This window comes from Balaenoptera borealis (assembly GCF_965194805.1).
Source record: "Balaenoptera borealis genome assembly, chromosome: 3".
In the NCBI taxonomy this organism is placed as follows: domain Eukaryota; kingdom Metazoa; phylum Chordata; class Mammalia; order Artiodactyla; family Balaenopteridae; genus Balaenoptera; species Balaenoptera borealis.
The window spans coordinates 170,083,935-170,110,143 of NC_138866.1; the positions used below are offsets into that span (position 1 = coordinate 170,083,935).

A 26,209-nucleotide genomic window follows, 5' to 3' on the forward strand; every position below is an offset into this window, starting at 1 on the left:
CCATTCTCTCCTGTTTCCTAGCATGTCTCCAGTTTAATGGTTGTGGCCCCTGTGTATCCTCTCAGATTGGCTTCAACTGCAGTTGGTGTAGTAAACTTCAAAGGTAAAAGACAGTAATGCAAAATATTTTAAAACTTTATGAAGACTTGTTCTACTCTTCCATTGAATTTTGAATGTGTCAGGTGTGTTGACTGGATATGCATGAACAAATGTACATGTGTTAAACAAAACCCCCAAATGCAAAAAATGCTCAGACATGGGAATGGTAGTATTTTCCTTTGATTGCTCAAAGTGACCATGAACCTTTGTAGTCCATAAGATAATTATCTGACATATATTTATAATTGCTATGGGGCTTAAGATAGATGATGATTGTGATTGATGAATCTATAAATTGCTGCTGTTGGTCCATATTCTTCAGAAATCATGGTACGACACACCTTCACAATAACAAGGATGGTTTATGCATAATCACATTAACAGTCTTAGCAAATTCCTATAAATATCTCAAAGGTTACTAACCAAGATTAGAGGTGTGGTCTGAGGCTGAGGAATACAGTGACATTAACTGGACTCTACATAAATAGAACGTGCGGTTTGGGCCTGGGTTGTAAATAACTGACTTTGAAACTTAAGCTGAATCCCTTGGTTGTGTCAGAGAGGTTTACTGATTTTCATGAATGGCAAAGAGGATTTTTCAGTCCGTAGAGTTTTTCGGAGACTGAATCCTCATTTGTTGGAAATGCAGAGTGAAGACGTTTAAATGTGTTTTACTTACTCAACCATTTTGTGCAGCAGTTATGTCCCAAGCGCTGGGAGAGCAGCAGTGATTAATATAGATGTGGTCCCTGCCCACCATGGAGCTTTCAGCCTGTCCAGGAGTAAGTCCCCTCTCACCTGCAGAGTCTATGAAAAATCCGCTTCTTCCTCCAGGAGAACTGAGTCTTCAAGTTCGTGCACGTTCCAGCAGAGCTCTCTGTTATATAAGAAGCCGGTGTCTTATCATCTTGCTGCAGCCTTTGCTGTAAAGATAGGGACATGTTCAGGACTACTTTAAAAGTTATTGAAGTATAAAGAATAGAATGCCAATTCCTTGATAACAAGCTATGGGAAGCATGTGTGACTTGCTAACTTTGGGACAACCACTACAATATTTCAGATAGAGCAATATTATTTACTATAACTGCTGTTTTATTTTCAATTTAACATGTTGTTCCAATAATTTCCTTTGTGCAACGACTTTCAAATAATGAAAAAGCAAGCAGGCGATCACCATTCTTAAAAGTAGATTTTTAACTTGGCTATATCTCCAGAGTGGGAAGAACTGCTATAAAATTAAGGATTTGTAGTCATTTATATTCAAATACTGCTGACATGTCACAAATTACATGCATATCAGAAGTTAGTCAAAATCTGTTCAGATAATGACCAAAATGAATCTAAAGAGATGGCATTTTAATAGGTATATTTTAGTAACACTGATCTGAGACATGAAAAACACCCAAAAGAATTAAGTAAAAGGTCCTGGTTTGGGGTACGTATCTAATTGAAGTTCCAGTTCAGTGGTCATCTCCTGTGAGAACGTTCCCTAAACCATGAGTCTGTGTGAGGCGCCCAACCCCTGTGGTTCTCGGCGTCCTGCGCCAACCTCCATCATTAGCATTTAGCTCGAGGCTTACGGACATTTGTCACTTTTCTGTCTCCTCTGCTAGGCTCTGGGTTTATTAAAGGTGAATTGTCCTTACATCTCCACAGCCTAAGAATGTACCTGATACTGCAGAAAAATGAACGAGTGAATGAACGATGGCTAGGTTCCAAAGGAAGGAATCATGATTTGATTTGTCTGGGAATGAAGGGTCTCCCAGGATGAGGGACTTTCAGAGCTGAAACCAGGAAAGTTGGGGGAAAACCAGGACGAGTTAGCTACCCCAGCTAGAGTACTATTCAGACAATCTCGACTGAAACAATGTCATTATAAATGAAGGTTTGGGACACTAGTCTAGAAACCTACCTTCCGCAAACCATTTCATTATTTTTTTAAAATATTTTTGGTGGAAATATATGTTTAAAGTTCCAAACAAGCAATTTTGACAATCGAAACACATCCACAAGTTGCAAACTGCTTTATACTGTCAATGCTTCCATTTTATTGAGAGTTTTCTCTGCCAGACATTGTTCCAGGAGTTTTCAAATACAATTAATTCACATAACATTTTTATAGAGGAGGAAACTGAGGCTTCAGTTATTTGTGCAGGGTTTCAGGGCTCTTAAGGGATAAGTTTGGAATTGAAACTCGATCTGTGTGCTTCCTGGCCTGCCTTTTTGATGCCTCACACCCACCAGGCTGCAGGTGCACTAAGCAACTTAATCTTAGCTGCTTCCTGAAAAACAGTAGACATATTACTGAAAAAAATAAATATTTCTATAATTGTGGGTGCAAGAAAATTGCATGGTTTTGAACTTGGCGTAAAAACATGTAGAAGAGAATCAAGCACAGGACAAGACTTTTGTATATTTCTGAAAGCATAGGTTGGTTTTTTTTTAAGATTAATGGAAAAAAGAAAGGTGGTGATGCATATGAATGAGGACAGAATTTATCAGAGAACACTATTAAGAAAAACTTCGAATTTTCTGCCTGTTACCATTTGGTGTTTTGTTGCATACCAAACACTGGTTTAAAATCTTGGATTTATTTTTAATTCTTCAGCAACCCAGTTATATACATATCAAAACCTGCTTAATTAATTGGTTTAACTATGGCTCGTTGCACTTTTGTTCAACTTAATTTCCCCACTGCATTTTATTAACTTCTCCTTAGGCCTATGAGCATCAAAACTTTGCTTTTGCTGCCCAGAAGCATTTCCCCAGACTTTAGAGCTTTTATTGACAAATTCAATAAAACAAGAGACGTCTTATCCTAAGCAGCGCAAAAATTGCCTCTCAGATTGTTTTCTTCCATCCTTCTTACCTTCTCCTTTGTGCTTTCTTATCCCTGAATGATAATCAGTTGGTGGTGATTATTGAATTCTCAAGTTGGGCTTCCTCTAGAAAGATAAATAATTTTAATTGGTTTGTTTATTTCCTTTAATTCCCAGTTTTCAGCGAGCCAAAATTAAGGCAAAATATTTGTAATGGCTTATCCAAGGTCTAAAGGAATTTGAGTTATAGGAACATGTAATGAGATCCATGATCAAAAATGTTTTCTTGGGACAGGTGGCCATTACTTCTAGGTAAGAGTGCTTTTGTTTCTTCACTGAAAGCTGAGAGGACCTGAATCAACCACTTTCAACTACACCTTTTATCTTCAATCATTCAACAAAATTTTTTTAGTATCTCTGTGTTCAAGTTACTATCCTGGATTGTGAATTCAGTGGTGAACGAGAGAGAAAAATCACTTCCCTCATAGAGCTTACATGTTTAGTATGGGGAGATAGGGTTTAAGCAAATAGATATGCAGGAAATAAAGTTAGCAGTGGTGAGTGCTACGGCAAAAGAAATAAATCGAACATTATAAGGGAAAATATAGCAAAATCGATAGGAATAACAGGAGTTTACTTGTTGGTTTCATGCTAGACAACCTTGTCTTTTTGAAGAGACCTTGGTTTCATCAGCCATCACCCTCCAAAAGTTTATTTTTTAATTGAAAATATATTTTGGCTCTTAAAACATTCATTCACTCATTCATTTACTTAAAAATTTATTGAATACTTTCCACATTTATCTGAACAGCAAGCACTAGTCTAAGCACTGAAGTAGTTAGAACAATAACCAGGCATTAATCAAAGCCAGAGTTCTCATGGAGCTGAGTTGAGCATATTAAGCTGGAAAATAAATGAATTGATAATTAAACAAAGAAGACTGTTGATAATGAATGATCTGTTGAGTTTGGAGAGCCAGTAGTTGCTCTGATCTGAGTGGCCAGGAAAGGCTTCTTGGGAAAAGTGACGGTTAAACTTAGATCTGAACAACTGGGAACCAGCTACACCAAAGTGAAAGCAAAGAGCATTTCAAAGCGAGACAGATTACTTAGTGGGTTAGAAGTGAAGGAAAAGGGAACTATATGAAGCCAGGATACTTCTTCTTAAATTTTTGTTGGGGCAATTTGGTGGACGCTGGCACTTGTTTTTTGAGATAGGTAAGATGACATATGAACTAGAGACTAGGGTAGGAAGAAATAAAGAGTTTCATTGGAGACTAGTTCAGTTTGAGATGCCTATCAGACCTCCAAGTGGAAATGCTGTGTAGGTGGGGATATATGAGCCACATATTCCAGGAAAAGGTTATGGCCAGAAGTTCAGATTGGAGAGTCATTATCATATAGATAGTGTTTAAATTCAGTGGACTGAATGAGATCAGCTGTGGAGAAAGTGTAAATTGAAAATAGAAGAGATCCCAGGAAGCAGCCTATGGCATGGCATTATGAGATATGATGCTAGTTTTCCATTACATAAAATTATTTTAAAGTATTTGTATACATGTATGTTTCCGTAGACAGAGGATACCTAGGAAAAGATACATAAGAGACTGATAACAATATTTGTCTCTAGGGAAACAATTGTGAACAGGGACAGGCAGGAGAATGAGTATTGCTTTTCATCACGTACTCTTTCCTATGATTTGAATTTTGCCACATGGAGTTGAAGACAAAAGGAGGAATCAACAAAGGGGACATAAAAGAACATAAATTATTTCAAGGGTAGAAACACAGTCTTAGTCTTACTCATTTTAGTAAGCACCCAACACCGCGCCTGACCTAACACAGGGCTCCAACACAGAGAGCTTGGACTGAACCATCCAATAATTGAGGCCAGAAATTTCCACTTTCCTGAGAATTCTAATTGCTCACTTTGGCTGTTACCCTCCATTGACTTTGTCAGTGCCAACCAAACGGCTATAGAAAGAATTAAGCTGATGCCTGATGTTGACATTAAATGATGTCAGCATTGTCATTAAGCATGTTGAACACTGGGGAGTCAGTCTCTTGATGCCTCATTTTAAAAGAGTTTTCCACCATATATTTACCTAGTTCCAATCAAAGTCATAAGAATGGTACTGGTAAAAATTTGGGAATAAACATAGTGTATGATTCCACCCATCAAAAGAATAAATAGAATAGGCAGACCTCTACTAATGGTAAACATATGGATCTACAGAAGAGTACTATAACATATTTACTTAAGAAAAAATATGAGATGAGAGAGAGGTGTTTCTGAACAACTGCTCTCTTATTTTTTTCAACCTGTTATTTCTATTGCATCTCCCTGAGCATCCTCTGGCACTGCCTGTTATTTGCCACTGAATGAATTGGATTTCTTTGCAGTAGCAAGAAGAGAAATAGAAAGAAAGTATCACATGCAATATATTTCAAAATTTTTGAAAATACATAAAGTCAGAAATATTGGCTAATAATTCATTAACAATATGAAATGTATTATCAACCTAAATTAATTAAGGATATAAAGGCACAGCTAATTTTTAAAAGAGAATGTGCTTATATTATTATATTCTCATTTAGCCTACAGAAATTAAACTACCTAAGTTTGGGAGAAAAAAGAGAGTTGGAGAGAACAAATTTAAGTAGTGCAGCTGATCCAACCTTTTCCTAATCAGTAATCTTATGCTTCTGAAAAACAGCACCCAAGTGACTGGAATATATCTATCTCCTTTGGTCTTGATCCTCTATACCCCTTAACATGGGAACATTTGCAGCATTGAGTGTGACTCTAGTATTTAAAGAAACAGTGGGTATTTTTCATATCACGTGGTCTGGAAAGCAAGCAAACCACTTCATCAACAAAAACCCCACACCCCACAGTCCATTCTGACATTGGAGGAAGAACTGGTTTTATTAAGGGACAGAGTATCAGGCTTCTGAGAGGGCTGTACTAAGGGAATTCCAAGCATATTTTGACTGAGTATGATTTTGACCTACTTACCCACCTCAATATCTAGCCCTGAAGTAAGGTGCAACTCCACTGAAATCCTGAGAAGGCCATACAAAGCCATATAAAGTTGGTCTGATTTAACAGTAAGTCTTAATTTAGTCCAAGATTTTAAGATTGAAGGAGAGGATCCGGAACCTACAATTGTTGAGTGACAAGCCATATATGGTCTAATAAATTCACATTTGAAGCTGCTTGTAAATTATACATTTATATGATTCTTTCACATAAGGAAACTTGTTAGCTTTGGTGATAAGGTGTGGAGTCCAGATCTAATAATCAAATAGAAGCCATTTGAGAAATCTAGGAGCCCTGATCCAAAATTAATTATAACCTTAGGCTTATTTCAGTGGATTGGGGTAAAATAAAGTTCTGCTTGGAAATGCACCTAATTTCAGATGGACATTTAGAACTCAACAAGCTCTAAGAATTTTAAACAAACTTTTATTGATCTATGTTCCAACATGCTGACTTTCAAGTTGAAATCACCTCCATCTGCTTAACAGAATTACTGATTAGTAATATTTTGATTGCTGAAAATGTTACTGTTTTCAGTATATAAATTGAATGTCAGGTTTAAATACAAAATATGAAGCTATTCATAACTAACAAAATCTGCTTTTGTCTTTGGTAGAAAATATGTCCTTGCTGAACTATCAGATCCAACAAAATTATTTAATTGAAGAAAAATTAATTGGAATGCTTTGTTATCACTCTGCCTAGTCATGATAGACAGGAAGAAGACAATTGCTGTCATTTCTGATTGAAGGCATCAAGGAGACATTAGACTTTAATTATATACACTCAGCAACAGTGGATAAATTACCCATAGATCTGAAACTGGTGACCACCTGGACTTCCTGTGTCAGGGAGTACTAGCCAGCCAAGGTTCAAGAGGGGCCCAGAATGGAAGAAGCATTCCTGAGTTATTCAAAAGGAATCAAAATTCCCCAAAATTGAAAGTAGAGAGGAGGCCATGTTTTGTTGTCTGAGGTAGATTGGACTGGATGTCTGAATGCCTAGTGGCACAGCCAACGATTAACTGACTAATCTTGGACAAATCAATAAAGCTCTTTGACTGTATATGCTAAAATGTGAAATCCATATGCCATCATGATATATTTGCTTCTTATGTTCCTTACATCTGAGTGGCCATAAGTTCGGTAGTTCTCACATATTAGTACAGTGAAGAATTGCTACTGAAGCTTGTTAAAATGCAGATGTCTCTGAAACCCTCCAAGGGATTCATATTCAGTAGGTCCAGAGTGGAACCCAGGGATTTAACTTTTTAACAAACCTCCTCAGGGGATCCTGGCGTAATCTGAGGCGGGCACAGTGAAAATGCTGCTCTTGCAACGTGTGGGCTGAAAGTCCTGTAAGCCTGCAGTGCTTAGGCCAAAATTGTGTGGAAACATTTATTCTTAATTTGGAATAGAGAAATACTACCAAAAAAAAGTTCTGAAGATAAAAATATTTGTTGTTAAAATCTATCAGGAGTTAATGAAATAGATCATGATAAAAGAAAGCAAGAAATTTTTGGATAAGTATAGCGTATAAAATAAATAAATCAGATGATGTTGGAACATTGTTAGCTAGTTAAATTTGTTGGAACATCTTTGATTTCTGAATTTTTATTAAAATACTGCTACCACAGTAGAAATTCACTGTTCTAAAGGAGCTGAGGTGCTTCTAGAAATATCATACAGCCAAGATAATTGTTTTTGACATGCCATGCTTCTAAGTGGTGAATTGAATTTGGAACTTATTTTAGTGCTAGGCCCTTTATAATCCTTCAAATTTAAATAAAGAATCTTAGTATTTCTCTTAATTAGCTTGTCCTGAAATATAGCGTAAACACATTTGTCTTTTAAGAATACAGAATTAAAGTCTATTTTTATTTCCTTCTGAGCATTCCAAGCCCAGCTTTAACAAATGTATGAATTTTTGTGTGTGAATTAATTATAATAGTATAATGAGGTGTGATGCTATTTTATACATTACATAAAAGCATTTTGAAGTATATTCCAATATAGAGAATACTTTTGAAAAGATATATAAGATACTAGTAGCAGCTAATTTCACCTTTGGGGAAACTGCCATGAATTGGAAATTGACATAAAGAGAGAATATCATTTCATCAGATTCCCTTTTATAGAGTTTGAATTTTCACCATATGTACATATTACCTACACTGAATCAATCAATAAACATATATATATATATTCCTAAATGAAAGGAAATATATGTTAAAGTGTATTAGGAAAATTTGGATACTCTTTCAGAAAATTCTAAAGTTAAAGAACCTTTCAGGAGGAGAAAATTATCAATGCTGAATGTATGGGCTACGTTTCTTTCCCCTGAAGAGACGGCATTAGATTTATTAGCCTTTTGGATATAAAATGCATGTAATTCTTTACTTTTTTTGAAAAAAAAAAAGGGTACTGAACTGTGTTATTTTTATCTATCTGTATCTGTCTATCGATCTATCTATCGTCTATTTTGCATTTTGGTCTCTGTCTCCTTTTTGCCACTGGCCATCTGCCAGTCTCTCCGGACGGCTATGAATACAGAATGGAAACCAGCTTTCTTTTTTCCAAACTCTAAAGCAACAGGTAGGTGCTCGAGCCAAGCCTCCTGGTAACCAAGGCCCCCCTGAAATATCAAGGCATCTTTAAAGTCATCTTTGATTTTCCAGTCAGTGAATGCTGTGTTTGCATTCCATCTGAGCACTATTTGGCAAACTAGAGATAAGAGCTGTAGAATTATTTAGCATTACATCTGTTTATAGCTGCTTTTTCAAGATCATCCAAGTGATTTTAAAATTTTGCTTAGGTGTTAACCAACTGTGGTGGCTGCATTTTATTTGGTTGTAATTTAGAAAACTAAACTTCAACAAATGCAGTCTAGCTAACATATATGGAGTAGCAAAAATGGAGCATTTTAGTACTAAATTACATATTCCATCCCCTTAGCTGGCTTGTACTAATGCACTAATGAGTTCCCCTGGAAATAATTAAAATTTAATTGTCCAAGAATGAAATTGAATTTCTCAATTTAAAAACAGTAGGTGCTAAATTATTATGGGAAAAATATGATCCTTAAAAGACAAGGAAATCAAAATTTAAAAGCAAAAACCAAAGTTCACAGTTGGCTTCCCTGTAAAAGAAATTGACATGACTATTGAGTAGGAGGTGAACCTCAGATTAACAGTCTTATAATGAAAATTCTGATATTGCAGTAAGAAGAAAACATTTAATGAAAGTAGTTTGGTTTAATTATTTGTTTTGCTGGAAATCTAATGTCAAGATATAGAAAAACATTCAAAATTCAATATATTCCTACTCAAGCCAGCTCTTTCAACACTTAACATAAGAAAATGATAAAAATGTCATTGGGATAGTTTCTGATTTTTTGATTTCTGCTAAAATCTGTCTCTGAGAAAAGCTGAACTATGATTGTTTCATATGTCTTGGTATGAACATACTACTAAAGATTTTTATGAAATGTTCTAAATGCTAAAGAATTTATTCTCTCTCAAGTTTTGAGTCAGAGATACAATCTTTCCCTACCCAGAGTTTTGAGGGAAATTTTATGGTAAGAATTTTGTCATTCATGGAAAAGTTCAGGAAATGCAGTAATTCAACAATGCATGCAACAATCCTGTTGTTTCTTTAGCTCTAAGAACATCTAAATAGTGTTATTCTAGAGATGTATCTTTTTATATGATTGTAAGGCAATCTGACCAAGCTAGTATACTTTATTAGGGAAAACAAAGAAGAAGATATTTCAAGATAAAAATGATTTATTGGTTGAACAAAGACTAGCATTCAAATTTTCCTTTTCTGGATCATTATAAAATGGGTTGGCTGATTCTGGATTAGTGACGCTCATCTTTTTCTCCTTCCTAGAGGGCAACTTTTTCTTTCTCCCAGCTCTAGAATTTTCCCTTCAATGACAATTCATAGTCAAGGGGGAGCTATTCTCTTCATGTATCATGATCTTGTCTGCATTAATTTCTAACGATAGACTCTCCTAAAAATACACAGATTTTATATCCCTAAAATAATGTCTTTCGACCACTAGAGAAGACCTCTGTATTGACATTTGCTCTGATCAAAATTAATCTCTCTCTCCTCTGCACCCTGCTAGCACACAAGTTTATTTTATCCTTGCCCAGATTTCCTGCTGCTGCTACTGCTGCTAAATTGCATGCACTTTGAAAGAAAGGACAAGGGGGTTGTTTTAAGGGTAAGCATGCCTCACCTTTGGAGGTGCTTAACATAATTATAGTACCTACCTTTTATTCTATACTTACCATGTGCCAGGCATCACAGGAAAGCCTTTACTTCCACTAAAGTCTTTTAATTCTATTATCTCATTCAATCTTTGCAATCACATTAAGAGGTAAGTGTTAAGATCCCTGTTTCACAGATTAAGTAAATGAGAATTAGGAAGGTTGAGAAGCTTAGCCAAGGTCCCAACACTAGGAAACAGTGGAGCCAGGATTTAAAATAAAAATTTAGGGGTGTGAACACAGCCTGAAGGGGGCTAGTGCACCACAGCTAGCCGGAAGGGAGTCTGGGGAAAAGCCTGGAACTGCCTAAGAGGCAAGAGACCATTGTTTTGGGGTGCTTGAGGAGAGGGGATTCACAGCACTGCCTAAACGAGCTCCAGAGATGGTTGTGAGCCACGGCTATCAGCGCGGACACCAGAGACGGGCATGAGATGCTAAGGCTGCTGCTGCAGCCACCAAGAGGCCTGTGTGCGAGCACAGGTCACTATCCACACCTTCCCACCACCCTGGGAGCCTGTGCAGCCCGCCACTGCCAGGGTCCTGTGATCCAGGGACAACTTCCCCGGGAGAACACATGGCCCGCCTCAAGCTCTTGCAACGTCATGGTGGTCTCTGCCGCCGCAGGCTCACCCCACATTCCATACCCCTCCCTTCCCCTGGCCTGAGTGAGCCAGAGCCCCCGAATCAGCTGCTCCTTTAACCCCGTCCTGTCTGGGCGAAGAACAGATGCCTCAGGCGACCTACAAGCAGAGGCGGGGCCAGATCCAAAGCTGAACCCCGGGAGCTGTGTGAACAAAGAGAAAGGGAAATCTCTCCCAGCAACCTCAGGAGCAGCGGATTAAATCTCCACAATCAACTTGATGTACCCTGCATCTGTGGAATACCTGAATAGACAACGAATCATGCCAAAATTGAGGCTGTGGAATTTGGGAGCAACTGTAGACTTGGGGTTTGCTTTCTGAATCTAATTTGTTTCTGGTTTTATGTTTATCTTAGTTTAGTTTAGTTTAGTATTTACAGCTTATTATCATTGGTAGATTTGTTTATTGATTTGGTTGCTCTCTTCCTTTTTTTATATATATATATATATTTTTTTCCTTTTTCTCTTTTTGTGAGTGTGTATGTGCATGCTTCTTTGTGTGATTTTGTCTGTATAGCTTTGCATTTACCATTTGTCCTAAGGTTCTGTCTGCCCGTTTTTTTTTCTTTTTTTTTTTTTTGATATAGTTTTTAGTGCTTGTTATTGTTGGTGGATTTGTCTTTAGGTTTTGTTGCTCTCTTCTTTCTTTCTTTTTTTATTACTTTTTTATTTTTAATAATTTTTTTAATTTTTAATTTTAATAACTTTATTTTATTTTACTTTATTTTTTCTTTCTTTATTTTTTTTTTCTCCCATTTCTTCTGAGCCATGTGGCTGACAGGGTCTTGGTGCTCTGGCCAGGTGTCAGGCCTGAGACTCTGAGGTGGGAGAGCCAAGTTCAGGACATTGGTCCACCAGAGACCTCCCGGCTCCATGTAATATCAAACAGCGAAAGCTCTCCCAGGGATCTCCATCTCAACGCTAAGACCCAGCTCCACTCAACGACCAGCAAGCTACAGTGCTGGACACCCTATGACAAACAACTAGCAAGACAGGAACACAACCCCATCCATTAGCACAGAGGCTGCCTAAAATCATAATAAGGTCAAAGACACCCCCAAACACACTACAAGACATGGTCCTGCCCACCAGAAAGACAAGATCCAGCCTCATCCACCAGAACACAGGCACCAGTCCCCTCCACCAGGAAGCCTACACAACCCTTTCAACCAACCTTACCCACTGGGGCAGACACCAAAAACAACGGGAACTACAAACCTGCAGCCTGTGAAAAGGAGACCCCAAACACAGTAAGTTAAGCAAAATGAGAAGACAGAGAAATACACAGCAGATGAAGGAGCAAGGTAAAAACCCACCAGACCGAACACATGAAAAGGAAATAGTCTACCTGAAAAAGAATTCAGAGTAATGATAGTAAAGATAATCCAAAATCTTGGAAATAGAATGGAGAAAATACAAGAAACATTTAACAAGGACCTAGAAGAACTAAAGAGCAAACAAACAATGATGAACAACACAATAAATGAAATTTAAAATTCTCTAGAAGGAATCAATAGCAGAATAACTGAGGCAGAAGAACGGATAAGTGACCTGGAAGATAAAATAGTGGAAATAACTACCACAGAGCAGAATAAAGAGAAAAGAATGAAAAGAATTGAGAACACTCTCAGAGACCTCTGGGACAACATTAAATGCGCCAACATTTTAATTATAGGGGTCCCAGAGGTAGAAGAGAAAAAGAAAGGGACTGGGAAAATATTTAAAGAGATTAGGGTTGAAAACTTCCCTAACATGGGAAAAGAAATAGTCAATCAAGTCCAGGAAGTGCAGAGCGTCCCATATAAGATAAATCCAAGGAGAAACACACCAAGTCACGTATTAATTAAACAATCAAAAATTAAATACAAAGAAGGAATATTGAAAGCAGCAAGGGAAAAGCAAAAAATTACATACAAGGGAATCCCCATAAGGTTAACAGCTGATGTTTCAGCAGAAACTCTGCAAGCCAAAAGGAAGTGACAGGATATATTTAAAGTGATGAAAGGGAAAAACCTACAACCAAGATTACTTTACCAAGCAAGGATCTCATTCAGATTCGACAGAGAAATTAAAACCTTTACAGACAAGCAAAAGCTAAGAGAATTCAGCACCACCAAACCAGCTTTAAAACAAATGCTAAAGGAACTTCTCTAGGCAGGAAACACAAGAGAAGGAAAAGACCTACAATAACAAACCCAAAACAATTAAGAAAACTGTAATAGGAACATACATATTGATAATTACCTTAAATATAAATGGATTAAATGCCCCAACCAAAAGACATAGACTGGCTGAATGGACACACAAAAAAGACCCATATATATGCTGTCTACAAGGGACCCACTTCAGACCTAGGGACACATACAGACTGAAAGTGAGGGGATGGAAAAAGATATTCCATGCAAATGGAAATCAAAAGAAAGCTGGAGTAGCAATACTCATATCAGATAAAATAGACTTTAAAATAAAGAATGTTACAAGAGACAAGGAAGGACACTACATAATGATCAAGGGATCAATCCAAGAAGAAGATATAACAATTATAAATATATATGCACCCAACATAGGAGCACCTCAATACATAAGGCAACTGCTAACAGCTATAAAAGAGGAAATCGACAGTAACACAATAATAGTGGGGGACTTTAACACCTCACTTACACCAATGCACAGATCATCCAAAATGAAAATGAATAAGGAAACAGAAGCTTTAAATGACACAATAGACCAGATAGATTTAATTGATATTTATAGGACATTCCATCCAAAAACAGCAGCTTACACGTTCTTCTCAAGTGCTCATGGAACATTCTCCAGAATACATCATATCATGGGTCACAAATCAAGCCTTGGTAAATTTAAGAAAATTGACATCATATCAAGTATCTTTTCCAACCACAACGCTATGAGACTAGATATCAATTACAGGGAAAAAACTGTAAAAAATACAAACACATGGAGGCTAAACAATACACTACTAAATAACCAAGACATCACTGAAGAAATCAAAGAGGAAATCAAAAAATACCTAGAAACAAATGACAATGAAAACACGATGACCCCAAACCTATAGGATGCAGGAAAAGCAGTTCTAAGAGGGAAGTTTATAGTAATACAATCCTACCTCAAGAAACATGAAACATCTCAAATAAACAACCTAACCTTACACCTAAAGCAATTAGAGAAAGAAGAACAAACAAAACCCAAAGTTAGCAGAAGGAAAGAAATCATAAAGATCAGATCAGAAATAAATGAAAAAGAAATGAAGGAAACAATAGCAAAGATCAATAAAACTAAAAGCTGGTTCTTTGAGAAGATAAACAAAATTGATAAACCACTAGGCAGACTCATAAAGAAAAAAAGGGAGAAGACTCAAACCAATAGAATTGAAATTCTACTGGAAACAAAACTACAGACCAATATCACTGATGAACATAGATGCAAAAATCCTCAACAAAATACTAGCAAACAGCACATTAAAAGGATCATACACCATGATCAAGTGGTGTTTATCCCAGGAATGCAAGGATTCTTCAATATACACAAATCAGTCAATGTGATAAACCATATTAACAAATTGAAGGAGAAAAACCATATGATCATCTCAATAGATGCAGAAAAAGCTTTCGACAAAATTCAACACCGATTTATGATAAAAAGCCTCCAGAAAGTAGGCATAGAGGGAGCTTACCTCAACATAATAAAGGCCATATATGACAAACCCACAGCCAACATCGTTCTCAATGGTGAAGAATTGAAATCATTTCTACTAAGATCAGGAACAAAACAAGGTTGCCTACTCTTACCACTATTTTTCAACACAGTTTTGGAAGTTTTAGCCACAGCAATCAGAGAAGAAAAAGAAATAAAAGGAATCCAAATCAGAAAGAAGAAGTAAAGCTGGCACTGTTTGCAGATGACATGATACTATACATAGAGAATCCTAAAGATGCTACCAGAAAACTACTAGAGCTATTCAATGAATTTGGTAAAGTAGCAGGATACAAAATTAACGCACAGAAATCTCTTGCATTCCTATACACCAATGATGAAAAATCTGAAAGAGAAATTAAGGAAACACTCCCATTTGCCATTCCAACAAAAAGAATAAAATACCTGGGAATAAACCTACCTAAGGAGACAAAAGACCTGTATACAGAAAACTATAAGACACTGATGAAAGAAATTAAAGATGATACAAACAGATGAAGAGATATACCATGTTCTTGGATTGGAAGAATCAACATTGTGAAAATGTCTGTACTACCCAAAGCAATTTACAGATTCAGTGCAATCCCTATCAAACTACGACCAGCATTTTTCACACAACTAGAACAAAAAATTTCACAATTTGTATGGAAACAAAAAGGATCCTGAATAGCCAAAGCAATCTTGAGAAAGAAAAATGGAGCTGGAGGAATCAGGCTCCTGGACTTCAGACTATACTACAAAGCTACAGTAATCAAGACAGTATGGTACTGGCACAAAAACAGAAATATATATCAGTGGAACAGGATAGAAAACCCAGAGATAAACCCTCACACATATGGTCACCTTACTTTTGATAAAGGAGGCAAGAATATACAATGGAGAAAAGACAGCCTCTTCAATAAGTGGTGCTGGGAGAACTGGACAGCTACATGTAAAAGACTGAAATTAGAATACTACCTAACAGCATACACAAAAATAAACTCAAATGGATTAGAGACCTAAATGTAAGGCCAGGCACTATTAAAGTGAGAAAAACATAGGGAGAACACTCCATGATATAAATCACAGCAAGATCCTTTTTGACCCACCTCCTAGAAAAATGGAAATAAAAACAAAAATAAACAAATGGGACCTAGTGAAACTTAAAAGCTTTTGCACAGCAAAGGAAACCATAAACAAGATGAAAAGACAACCCTCAGAATGGGAGAAAACATTTGCAAATGAAGCAACTGACAAAGGATTAATCTCCAAAATTTACAAGCAGGCTTATGCAGCTCAATATCAAAAAACAAACAACCCAATCCAAAAATGAGCAGAAGACCTTAACAGACCTTTCTCCAGTATACAGATTGCCAACAAACACATGAAAGGATGCTCAACATCACTAATCATTAGAGAAATTCAAATCAAAACTACAATGAGGTATCACCTCACACTGGTCAGAATGTCCATCATCAAAAAATCTACAACAATAAATGCTGGAGAGGGTGTGGAGAAAAGGGTACCTTCTTGCTCTGTTGGTGGGAATGTAAATTGATACAGCCACTATGGAGAACAGTATGGAGATTCCTTAAAAAGCTAAAAATAGAACTACCATACGACCCAGCAATCCACTCCTGGGCATATACCCTGAGAAAACCATAATTCAAAAAGAGTCATGTACCACAATGTTCATTGCAGCTCTATTTACAATAGCCAGGACATGGAAGCAACCTAAGTGTCCATCAACAGATGAATGGATAAAGAAGATGTGGCACATATATACAATGGAATATTACTCAGCCATAAAAAGAAACGAAACTTGAGTTATTTGTAGTGAGGTGGATGGACCTAGTGACTGTCATACAGGGTGAAGTAAGTCAGAAAGAGAAAAACAAATACCGTATGCTAACACATATATATGGAATCTAAAAAAAAAAAAAAAAGGTTCTGAAGAACCTAGGGGCAGGACAGGAATAAAGACTCAGACGTAGAGAATGGACTTGAGGACACGGGGAGGGGGAAGGGTAAGCTGGGACGAAGTGAGAGAGTGGCATGGACATATATACACTACCAAAAAATAGCTAGCTAGTGGGGAACAGCTGCATGGCACAGGGAGATCAGCTCGGTGCTTTGTGTCCACCTAGAGGGGTGGGATAGGAAGGGTGGGAGGGAGACACAAGAGGGAGGGGATATGGGGATATATGTATATGTATAGCTGAATCACTTTGTTATAAAGCAGAAACTAACACAGCATTGTAAAGCAATTATTCTCCAATAAAGATGTTAAAAAAATAAAAATTTTTGAGGGATGGGTGGTTGGAGAGATGAAGGGAAAAATAAATGCTAGGGTTGGAATTTCTCCATTAGGCTTCTATGCCTACTCTTAGCACATGTGGTCTTGCTAAGAATGTTCACGCACTGGATGAGCAATCCAAAGCAGATGTCCCTCCCCTTGCCTACTTTAGGGGGTTTATTAGCATATTTACACTAACCTTTACTGAAAACTTATCTGAATGATTTGTTGTAAAAGATACATATAAAGTTTTGTTTAATAATAATCGAGGTTATATTCATGCAAAGTGCATAACTGGCAATCTAGGGTCCTCATGAAAAAAGTAAAAACTGTGAATTGGAGAAAGTAATAAAAATAGCACATAGATAGAATTCTCAAGGGAAAAAAAGATTTGTGAATTATCTATTAAGATTTCATGCAGCAAAAATGGCATATAAAGAGTTTATTTCATATAGGAGAGTTAGTCCTGTATTGCTTTTTGCATGTGTTTTGTACTCATATATCAGAAGATGGAGCTGAAATGGACCTATATTCTCAGTCTGACAAAAGAGAATAATCCTTTATGTCATATTTCAGAGGAAGGGGCATAAAATACTTCAGAGACTTAAATTTTTCTATGCAAGCATAAACCTAGATTGTCTAAAATAAAGTGAACATGGTAGGAGATAAATATACTAGAAAACTTGACTAGAAAGACTTACCAAAGTTGAGCACAGAATTTGTAACTAGAAATGTCTGTGAAGTGTAAGGATCAGATTCATGCCCTAAATGCCATATGCCCAGTTTTCTCACCACGGGACTGCTTTAGGCCTATTGTCCCTATGCCCTATTTCTTTCTCTCTCAGAAGTGTAGTGGTTCGCCCTGTAAGTTAATTATATGGTCACCCTACCTAACACCATTATGGAAATCCTTGCTATTGTCTAAGTTTTAACTGCATTTGTGTGTTCAGGATCTAAGGCATAGCTAGAATTCCTAGGTTAAGTTCAATTATTCTCCAAAAAGGAATTCCTCTGACAGAGATCACAAGACCCACAGGCCTGAAGTAGTTACTATCTGGCCGTTTACAGGAAAAGTTTGCCAGACAAATGGAAAACATATAACAAATATGTTGATTAATCAGAAGAAAAAGTAAAATATGTATTCACAATAAATTATTTTGGAAGAAAGTATTGACTGTCTGGTTTTGAAGGGTTTAATGAAGTAAACAGTGACACTGGGATAAATGAGGTCATTCTAATAGTTATCACCTAAGGAAATGACAAACAGCAAATGAAGGACCAGGTCAAATTAATATAATAGTGTTTGAAAATGAATAATAAAGAAGATTTTGAGAATGTTGAATTAATGGGTCTTCTGAACTATTAACATGAAGATTCAGGTCTAGATATCCATTCTCCATATGCTTATATAGCTTTTGCTATAAATATTTTTTCGATTTGGGTTACAGGGGTGCTCTGGAATACTAAGTCAGTTTCATTAAAAACAAATCTGAAGAAAAATCTACGCATCCAAGAATGCTTCTGTTAACATAAGGTGACACTAACTGTATTTTATGAAGCAGAAAATTGCTTCACACCCAAATTCTTAAAATCCTTTTTGCTGCCTTTAATGGGACATAGAACATTTGTACACATGAGCTGCATAAAACTCTAATAGAATTAGCATTTAGTAATTTGATATTTTATATGCCTGACAAATCTGATATAGAATAAAGGAAGGAAATAAGGAAGCAGAACACTCTTTTATGACCAGAATCATTTCTTAAAGTGGAATGAATTTCCTAATACATTGTTGGTAATCTACATAAGGACCTGGGCTTGGTATAGTCTTAGAAACAGACCCTTCTAGGTGAGTTCACAGATTTATAATGAAGAAAAAATAATAAAAATTTTAAAAGAAAACAAAGCTTTATGTATACTAAAGGCCACTACAAAATTATACATATTATTTTTTTAAGCATTGATATTACAATCTAGACTTCAAGAGGCAAATTGAACTCAAATGTAGATAGATAGATAGATAGATAGATAGGGATATATTTCAAAATACTTAAACATGCAGTTTTAAAATAATAAGGAAATCATCTTATATAACATTGCAGCAAATTCTAAAAATCTTGGAAGTGTTTCCACCGAAATCAATTTATTTCTACTTGGAATAATCACTCTTAAGACTTTAGAAGATAAAGCTGAGTTTCCCGTGAGCCGAAGATATGCATGGAGAAATATGTTCCTTGAGCAAATAAATTGATGAAATGGAGCAATGACTATTTTCAAGTTTGAATGATTAATGTAAACAAATATGGACTACCACACGTGTACAAGAGATACTCTAATTTAACCTGGATCTTAGAAAAGTTATCTCACAAGTATAATAGCTCTTGAAGGAAATAGAAGTGCACTATCAAAAATCATTAAGCAAATATCTTTTAAAAGACAGTGTTCTGCTGGTCATTATAAGATTCACTCAGGTATTATTGTCTGGCATTAAAATGCCTTAAATTACATCTTCTCGGGACATACAGAGAGAAAAAGAGAAAAAGTTGCTTCTCTTCTTGGAGTGCCCTGTCAAAGTTATATTACCATATTTTAAATGAGCTCATAGTACTTGTCTAAAAGATTTAATTACATTGTAAAATATAATGATAACAAGCCTAGATTAATTAATGGGATGAGGTATACAAATGATTTAATAAAATGGTTTTCAAACTTTTTCTTCTTAAGCAGGAGAAATTTTTGAAAAACTGAAACTTCAAATACAAAACAGATAAAATTATGTCTTATAGCGGGTTCATAGCCAGGCCCTCCCATCTCCTCCTCACCCACTACAGCAGTCATTGAAGGCCTCTGCAAAACTAAACACTGAACTCTGGACAGAGCTTAAAACTCCGTGATTAATACAGGTTTTCCTAGTTTAAAATACTAATCTTCCTATTTCACCCATTCTTTCTACAGATCATTTGTGAGGACCCAAATGCGCTGTGATTAGAAACACTTTATCTCTTAAGGAATGGTGGCGGGGGCAGAGAGGAGGGGGAGAGAGAGATTGATTTGTCTGGGATGGTTTACTGGTTCCTGTTCTGGAGAGATGATGACAAATGTCACTTTTATTCCCTTATAGTACTTTCCAAAATGGTAAATGAGGATAAAGAAAAGTTCATCCTATGGTTCTCTGAGAAACTAGAAATACTATCTTATCTGTTTCTCTATAAATCTCAGCATTCCAAGTAAAATTCTGAAACTTTTTATAGTAAAAAAAAATTAAATTGAGATACAGACCTTTCTTTGATGAGATAATCATCTCCTCGAAGGGATTTCTGGTTCCTTACACAAGCCTGATTTGGCTATCTTGGCAGAACAGAGGTGAGTTGATTCATGCAACATTGATGTTCCTGAGGAAGACAGGCAGCTCTGAAACACCAGGAGCCATTAATCTCTGAGCACCATGGAATAAAAATTTACTGGCAGAAGGATAGCATTTTACAGAGTCATGGCACACCTAAACCTGCAAGACTTTATGTTCCTTTTCCGGAGCCAACAGCAAAGTAAAAATCACTGCTCTTTCTGTCCACTTCTATGCATTTGAAAGTGCCATTTAAGTATAATATTTGGTCTGAAATCAAGAAGTTTTAAGAAAGGGTGTCATAAATCAGAATCTGGAAATGTCCAGGGGTTTTATTTATAACTGGGTGTTTGCTTCAGTGGCTCACGGCCATGAAGAAGACTTTTTTTTTTTCTTTCCCTGAGGACTCAACTCTCACTTCTGTTCTACCAAAATAGCAAAGTTGAATGCTGGGCAAGGAATTTTTAGATTCTGGAAGAATTCATTCATCAAAAAGAAAAGATTTCTCCTCTTTGTTTTATATCCCTAACTTTTGTGGCTAAAGAAGCTGGGTCAGTACTTGAAGGATATTTTATAGATTTTCAGTTATATCAATAACTGGTTAGGTTACAATATGTTTTTTTTCTAATAGGCATTTTTCGACCTGTGCTAGGTGCTATGGATGGTAAGAAAGCATAAAATAACGTATTTATTGAGCACTCACTGTGTCAAACACTGGAAGGGTACTTCATCTATATTACCTCATTTAATCCTCACCCAGTGAAGGTAGATTTTACAATCTCCAATTTACACAAACTGAATCTCCAACAATAACTCGCCATAGATCTCACCCAATAATCTCCAATAATAAGTTGGAGGTGGATCTCAATCAATGGCAGAGTCAAGACCTGAACCTAATGTTATGTATGCAATTCTAAAGCTCATGCTCTTTCCACTGAATAATTCAGCCTCAAATTTTTGCAGTAGTCAAATGGGAATAAATGTAAGGAATACTGCCAGATTTGGGTGAGAATTACATAACTGACAGTTATTGAACACGTGTTAACTACTACATGATCGAATGACGTCAATAACCTCCACTTCCTTCCTTTTCTTTTCCTCATTATACCCATAGTAAGTGAGATGATGTTTTGTTTTGTTTTTCCCTGGCAGTGCCCCAATGGCATGTTGAAATTATTAATCAAGTTAATTATTAATTTAAGTCTAGAGACTCCATTGCTCTTAGTGCCCGAATTCAGAAAGGGAGTTGAGTGTGGCAAGGGGAGTTCTCTTTTCTAATGTGACACAATGTGCTGTGCTCCCAAATTCTTCAGAATGTGCTAGAATGCTGCTCAAATGCAGGGCTCCAGAAGTTGCACACTTAGGTGGGAAAAGACCATTGTTTTTTAAATGGAATACTCACTTTACACAAATATTCTAAAAGCTACAAAAATGATTAATTTTGCTGTTAGGAATAATTACCAATAAATATAATCTTCCTTTTTCTAAGATAAAAACTATGTAACATCTTATTCATGTGTATATAATTTGAAGAAACAAAATGAACTATCTATTTAATTGTAATAGTCTGCCTTCAATTACCATACCTCAGCCTCAGATTACCATATATCTTCTTTGAAGAATTATGGTGTTTCTAAAGGAGTTGAAATCCTTCATAAATAAGAAGCCAAACTGTTAAAATGTGTTTTCAGCCAGATTCTGGCAAGTTGCCAAAGCCATATTTAAGATCAATCAATGAAGGAATATTTTCTTCATAAAGTTGGGATAACAAGTTTGATTTTAAATGGTAATAGCCTTTGGTAAACTGAAGACTTTGTATTCATCTCTAATTGTATAACTTTTGTCATATAGTAAATGTTCTATTCTCAAGCTGGGCACTGTAATCTTGATTGGAGGTTGCACTTGGGAGAAGGATAATCCTCCGTGAGAGGACCCTTCCCTGGGAGCACAGCCTGGGTTAAGTCTCTTAGAAGAGGTAAGTCAGATGGAATGGTAAAAGGGGCTTCAATAAAATAGAAGGCAAGCAAACTAAGTATGTTAGAAATTTGAAAAGGAGTTGGTAGAAAGCAAATGAAAATGCTGAATCTTTGTTGTTGTTTGTGTCTCAGTTTCACCTAAGCCCCAGCGGCTACCCTCTTCTGGAAATCCTAGAGCAGATCATTTCTTAAGCTGACTATGTTGACAGATGGCTCAATGACCAGAGATGTCTGGTTTCGTTTGGTGAAATATACTAATCCCAGTGTCTCAAAAAGCAGAATACCTGCAATTTTTGTCTTTTTAGTAGCTTATGATTTCCACCCTACTCAAAAAGTTTACCCACTTATCTCTGAACATTAAACCCTAAGGTATCCTTTGGGTTCTAGCTGACTTTGTCATTGTAGTATTGAAGTCATTAGCTTTTCAGCTTTCCAACATCATAACAAATATTACTTTGTATCTCTAGTGAGGGTTGCTATAAGTCTCAGCAGTTCGGTAATTCTTCTAAAGTCTGCTGTGGCTGCCTTGTTTTTGCCACTTAATCAAGCTATGAGTTGACTTATTTTACTTTACATTCATACAAGGAAGATGAGAGGCAGGAAGCTGTTAATGATTTGACTATTTTGCCAAAGCTTCACTTTCTTGGGTTCTAACTTTGCCTCTTCAAACTGTACAGTACGATGCTGATTAGAAGTAGTGAGAGTAGCCATTTTGTCTTGTTTCTAATTTTAGGAGGAAAAACATTCAGTCTTTCATCATTATGTAGGATGTTAGCTATAGATTATTTATAGAGATATTGCATTATAGTTAACAAAGTCAAACTAATTAAAACATGGCCAAATAATGAATTTACTCCATGAATACATACATGGTTTGGTTTAAAGAAATCTATTAGTGCCATTTATAGCACTGGTGTTGAAAATCATTTAGTCATCTTGATAGACGGGAATATATTTAATAAAATCCAACATTTTTTTCTAAGTAAAAATGTTAGCAGACTGAAATAGAAGGATGCATATTAACATGATAACAAATATTATTTCAAACAGTGGAAAAAATATACTAAACATTAATGCCCCAGAGACATTCCCATTAAAATAAGAAAGAAGGCATGGGAGTGATTACCCCTATTATGTACCAGAATTCTATAACTCTGGTTAACACACAGAGAAAAGAAACAAATAAGAGACATGACTATTGGAAAGGAGATGCAAAGTTATTATTTGTAAGTAAAGGAATCAGATACAAAATACACAGAAGTCAATAGCTTTCCATGTCAGAAATAACCATTTAGAAAATGCAATGGTTAAAGCTCCTTAACAATAGCAAAAATAGATAAAGTAGTTACTAACAAACTTAATAATGTATAGGTTCCATATAAAGAAAATAATGATAGTTTGATGAGGCACTTAAAAGAACACCTGAATAAACATTTTAATGGATGGAAAGCTAGAATATATTAAGATGTCAATTATTTCCACATCAGTTCCATCAATAACATTATTATTTGGAACATCAGAATGTAATTATAAAAATCACAGAGAAGAATAAAGAGTGAGACAACTCAAGAAAAAATTATAAAATAAGATCAATGAAGGCAGACTTAAACTAAGTTTAGATAAATCATTAGATAAAACTGTAATAATGAAATCATTATAGGAATTGTACAAGAAGAAACAAGGCTATCAATGGAATATTATACAATTTCAGAAATAGACCTTAGCATATGAGTTTATTATGTGATTAAACATGCAATTCCAAACGATGGATAAAGATCTCTTATTCAAGGATGGCTAAGAGATCCTGGGACTCTTAGCCATCAATCTGAATAAAATTTGTCTCTTTAGATTTGGTTCTAACATCATGCCATATACCACAATACATTTAGAGTAGATTAAAGAATTGAAAGTAAAGAATGAAATCATGAACTAACTAGGAGAGATTATGGCAAATATTACTTAATGCCAATGTAACGGAGGCCTCTCTGAGCAAAAGGCAAAGAAAGGAATCTTGAAGAAAATGTTGAAAAACTTCAGTGTAAAGATACAAACCACTGTATGGCAAAAAAAAAAAAATCATTTAGAATTGAATGGCAAATTACAGACAGACGATATATTTAACAGAAATTTAATGCCTTATTTTATAGACACACTATAAAAAAAGAATAGCCCAATTGAATAAAATAAGTAAAAGAAATGAATATACACTCAAAGGTATAGACAGACATACGAATTGTCAATAAACATGGTTTAACATTTCACCTCACCTGTAATAAAGAAATGCTAATTAAAGCATGACTGTCACTTTTAATCCATCAAGTTGCAAAAAGAATGGTGGTATGTATTTTTATAAGGGTTAAAATAACACGTGTGCTCATATAAAAGTTGAATAATTTTTTCCAGTTTTATTGAGAAATAATTGACATACATCACCAAATAATTTTAAGGCTTCCAGCATGATAGTTTGATTTACATATATTGTGAAATGGTTACCACAGTAGGTTAAGCTGACATCCATCTTCTCATATAGATACAAAAAAAGGAAAGAAAAAAAGGAAAAAAATTCTCTTTTATGATAACTCACAGAATTTACTCTTTTAACAACTTTCCTATATAGCATACAATAAAATTTTTATCAAGCCATATAATGAAGTATATGCTGTCATTAAAAATTAACTCTCAAGGGATATTTATGGACATGGAAAAATGCCCAGATTATCATATTAACTGTAGAAAAGTGTTATCACATGTTATGATTCCAATTTGATTAATACATAAGTATATATAATTATATGTTAAATAAAGATTGGTTGGGAAATAAAACTAACAATATCTTAGCATTGGGATATTATCTACTTTAATTTCTGTTTTTATACTTTTCTGTAATTTTCTATTAAAATGATTATTTTACAAACCAGGCAATACTATTTAAAGCATAAATATGATTAAAATTTTAAACTATTAGGATAGTATTATTCAAACTGAGGGTTGCAATTCAGGAGGGTCATGCTATCAATTATCCAGTGGGTTGCAACCAGCATTTTTGTTAATGAAATAGAATGGAATACAAATATCTCTGTGCTTTATTTGTATGTTTAGAGAAAAAATAAAGAAACATCACAATAAATATTTAGTTTCAGCATACACAAATACACAACCATACACACATAACCAGATATATAAATGTCTAAACACTTGATGTTAACTATATTTCTTGATATGGTTTATTTCAAAAAGTTTGAGAAACTACATTGGAGTAATCTGTTTTTTGATAGAATTGAAGATTTCTGAAATTGCATACTTCATATTGCTAATGCAGTCACATCCCCTTCATGCAGGTGAATCAGCACAAAGCTGGAAGTCATTGAGGAATTCAGATTTAACTATTTCATCTACTGCTGGTTTTTAAAAAATAACAACCACAATGTCCAAACATCGGGCTTAAACTTGTGAATACAGAGATTATATGATGCTCTGTAATGAAGGATTATTTAAGTCAATACACAGCCAAACTTGCATCATTTAAAATTCCCTGAGCCATATTTCAATGTTCACTAGCAGCACTTAAAAGTTAGGTAGAACAAAGATAACAATTGAATTTTACTGTGAGATTAGTATTGCAACAAGTCAGTCCAAGTCTTTTGAATCAAATAGCTTTTAACTGTTTGCATATGGGTGAATACTTCATTCTCTTGCCCCTTCTAAGTAGTATTTTAAGAAACTTTTTAATGTAGGTATAAAATAAGTACTCAGATATCTAATAATCTGGGTAGAGTCAGCACCTCCCTGATTAAAACATGCTGAAAGTTCACAGCGCTAGCCTATTACTAATTATTTGGCCCTAAAATGAGTTTACTGGATTGTCCAGTGTATAACTGACTGTTTTTATGCATCTCTATTTCATGGCATATTTAAGTCTACTTTTATATGCCCTTCATTCCCTTAAAGTATTAACAGTGCATAAATGAGGATATTTTGCCAACATCAATAGTGCCTTTTTTTTTTTAATAGTGCCTTTTAATCATAAT

At 35.5% G+C, this 26,209-nt stretch overlaps 1 protein-coding gene across 6 annotated transcripts in view; it reads left to right on the forward strand.

The window, feature by feature from the left end:
- The window catches only part of PLXDC2 (plexin domain containing 2), a 421,308-nt gene that overhangs the window by 308,019 nt on the left and 87,080 nt on the right, over positions 1-26,209 (forward strand). For all 6 annotated transcript variants that reach the window (XM_082385510.1, XM_082385512.1, XM_082385511.1 and 3 more), the window contains one exon: positions 22-103. In XM_082385510.1, the coding sequence (XP_082241636.1) occupies positions 22-103 (82 nt within the window). The remainder of the gene's footprint in view (positions 1-21; positions 104-26,209) is intronic.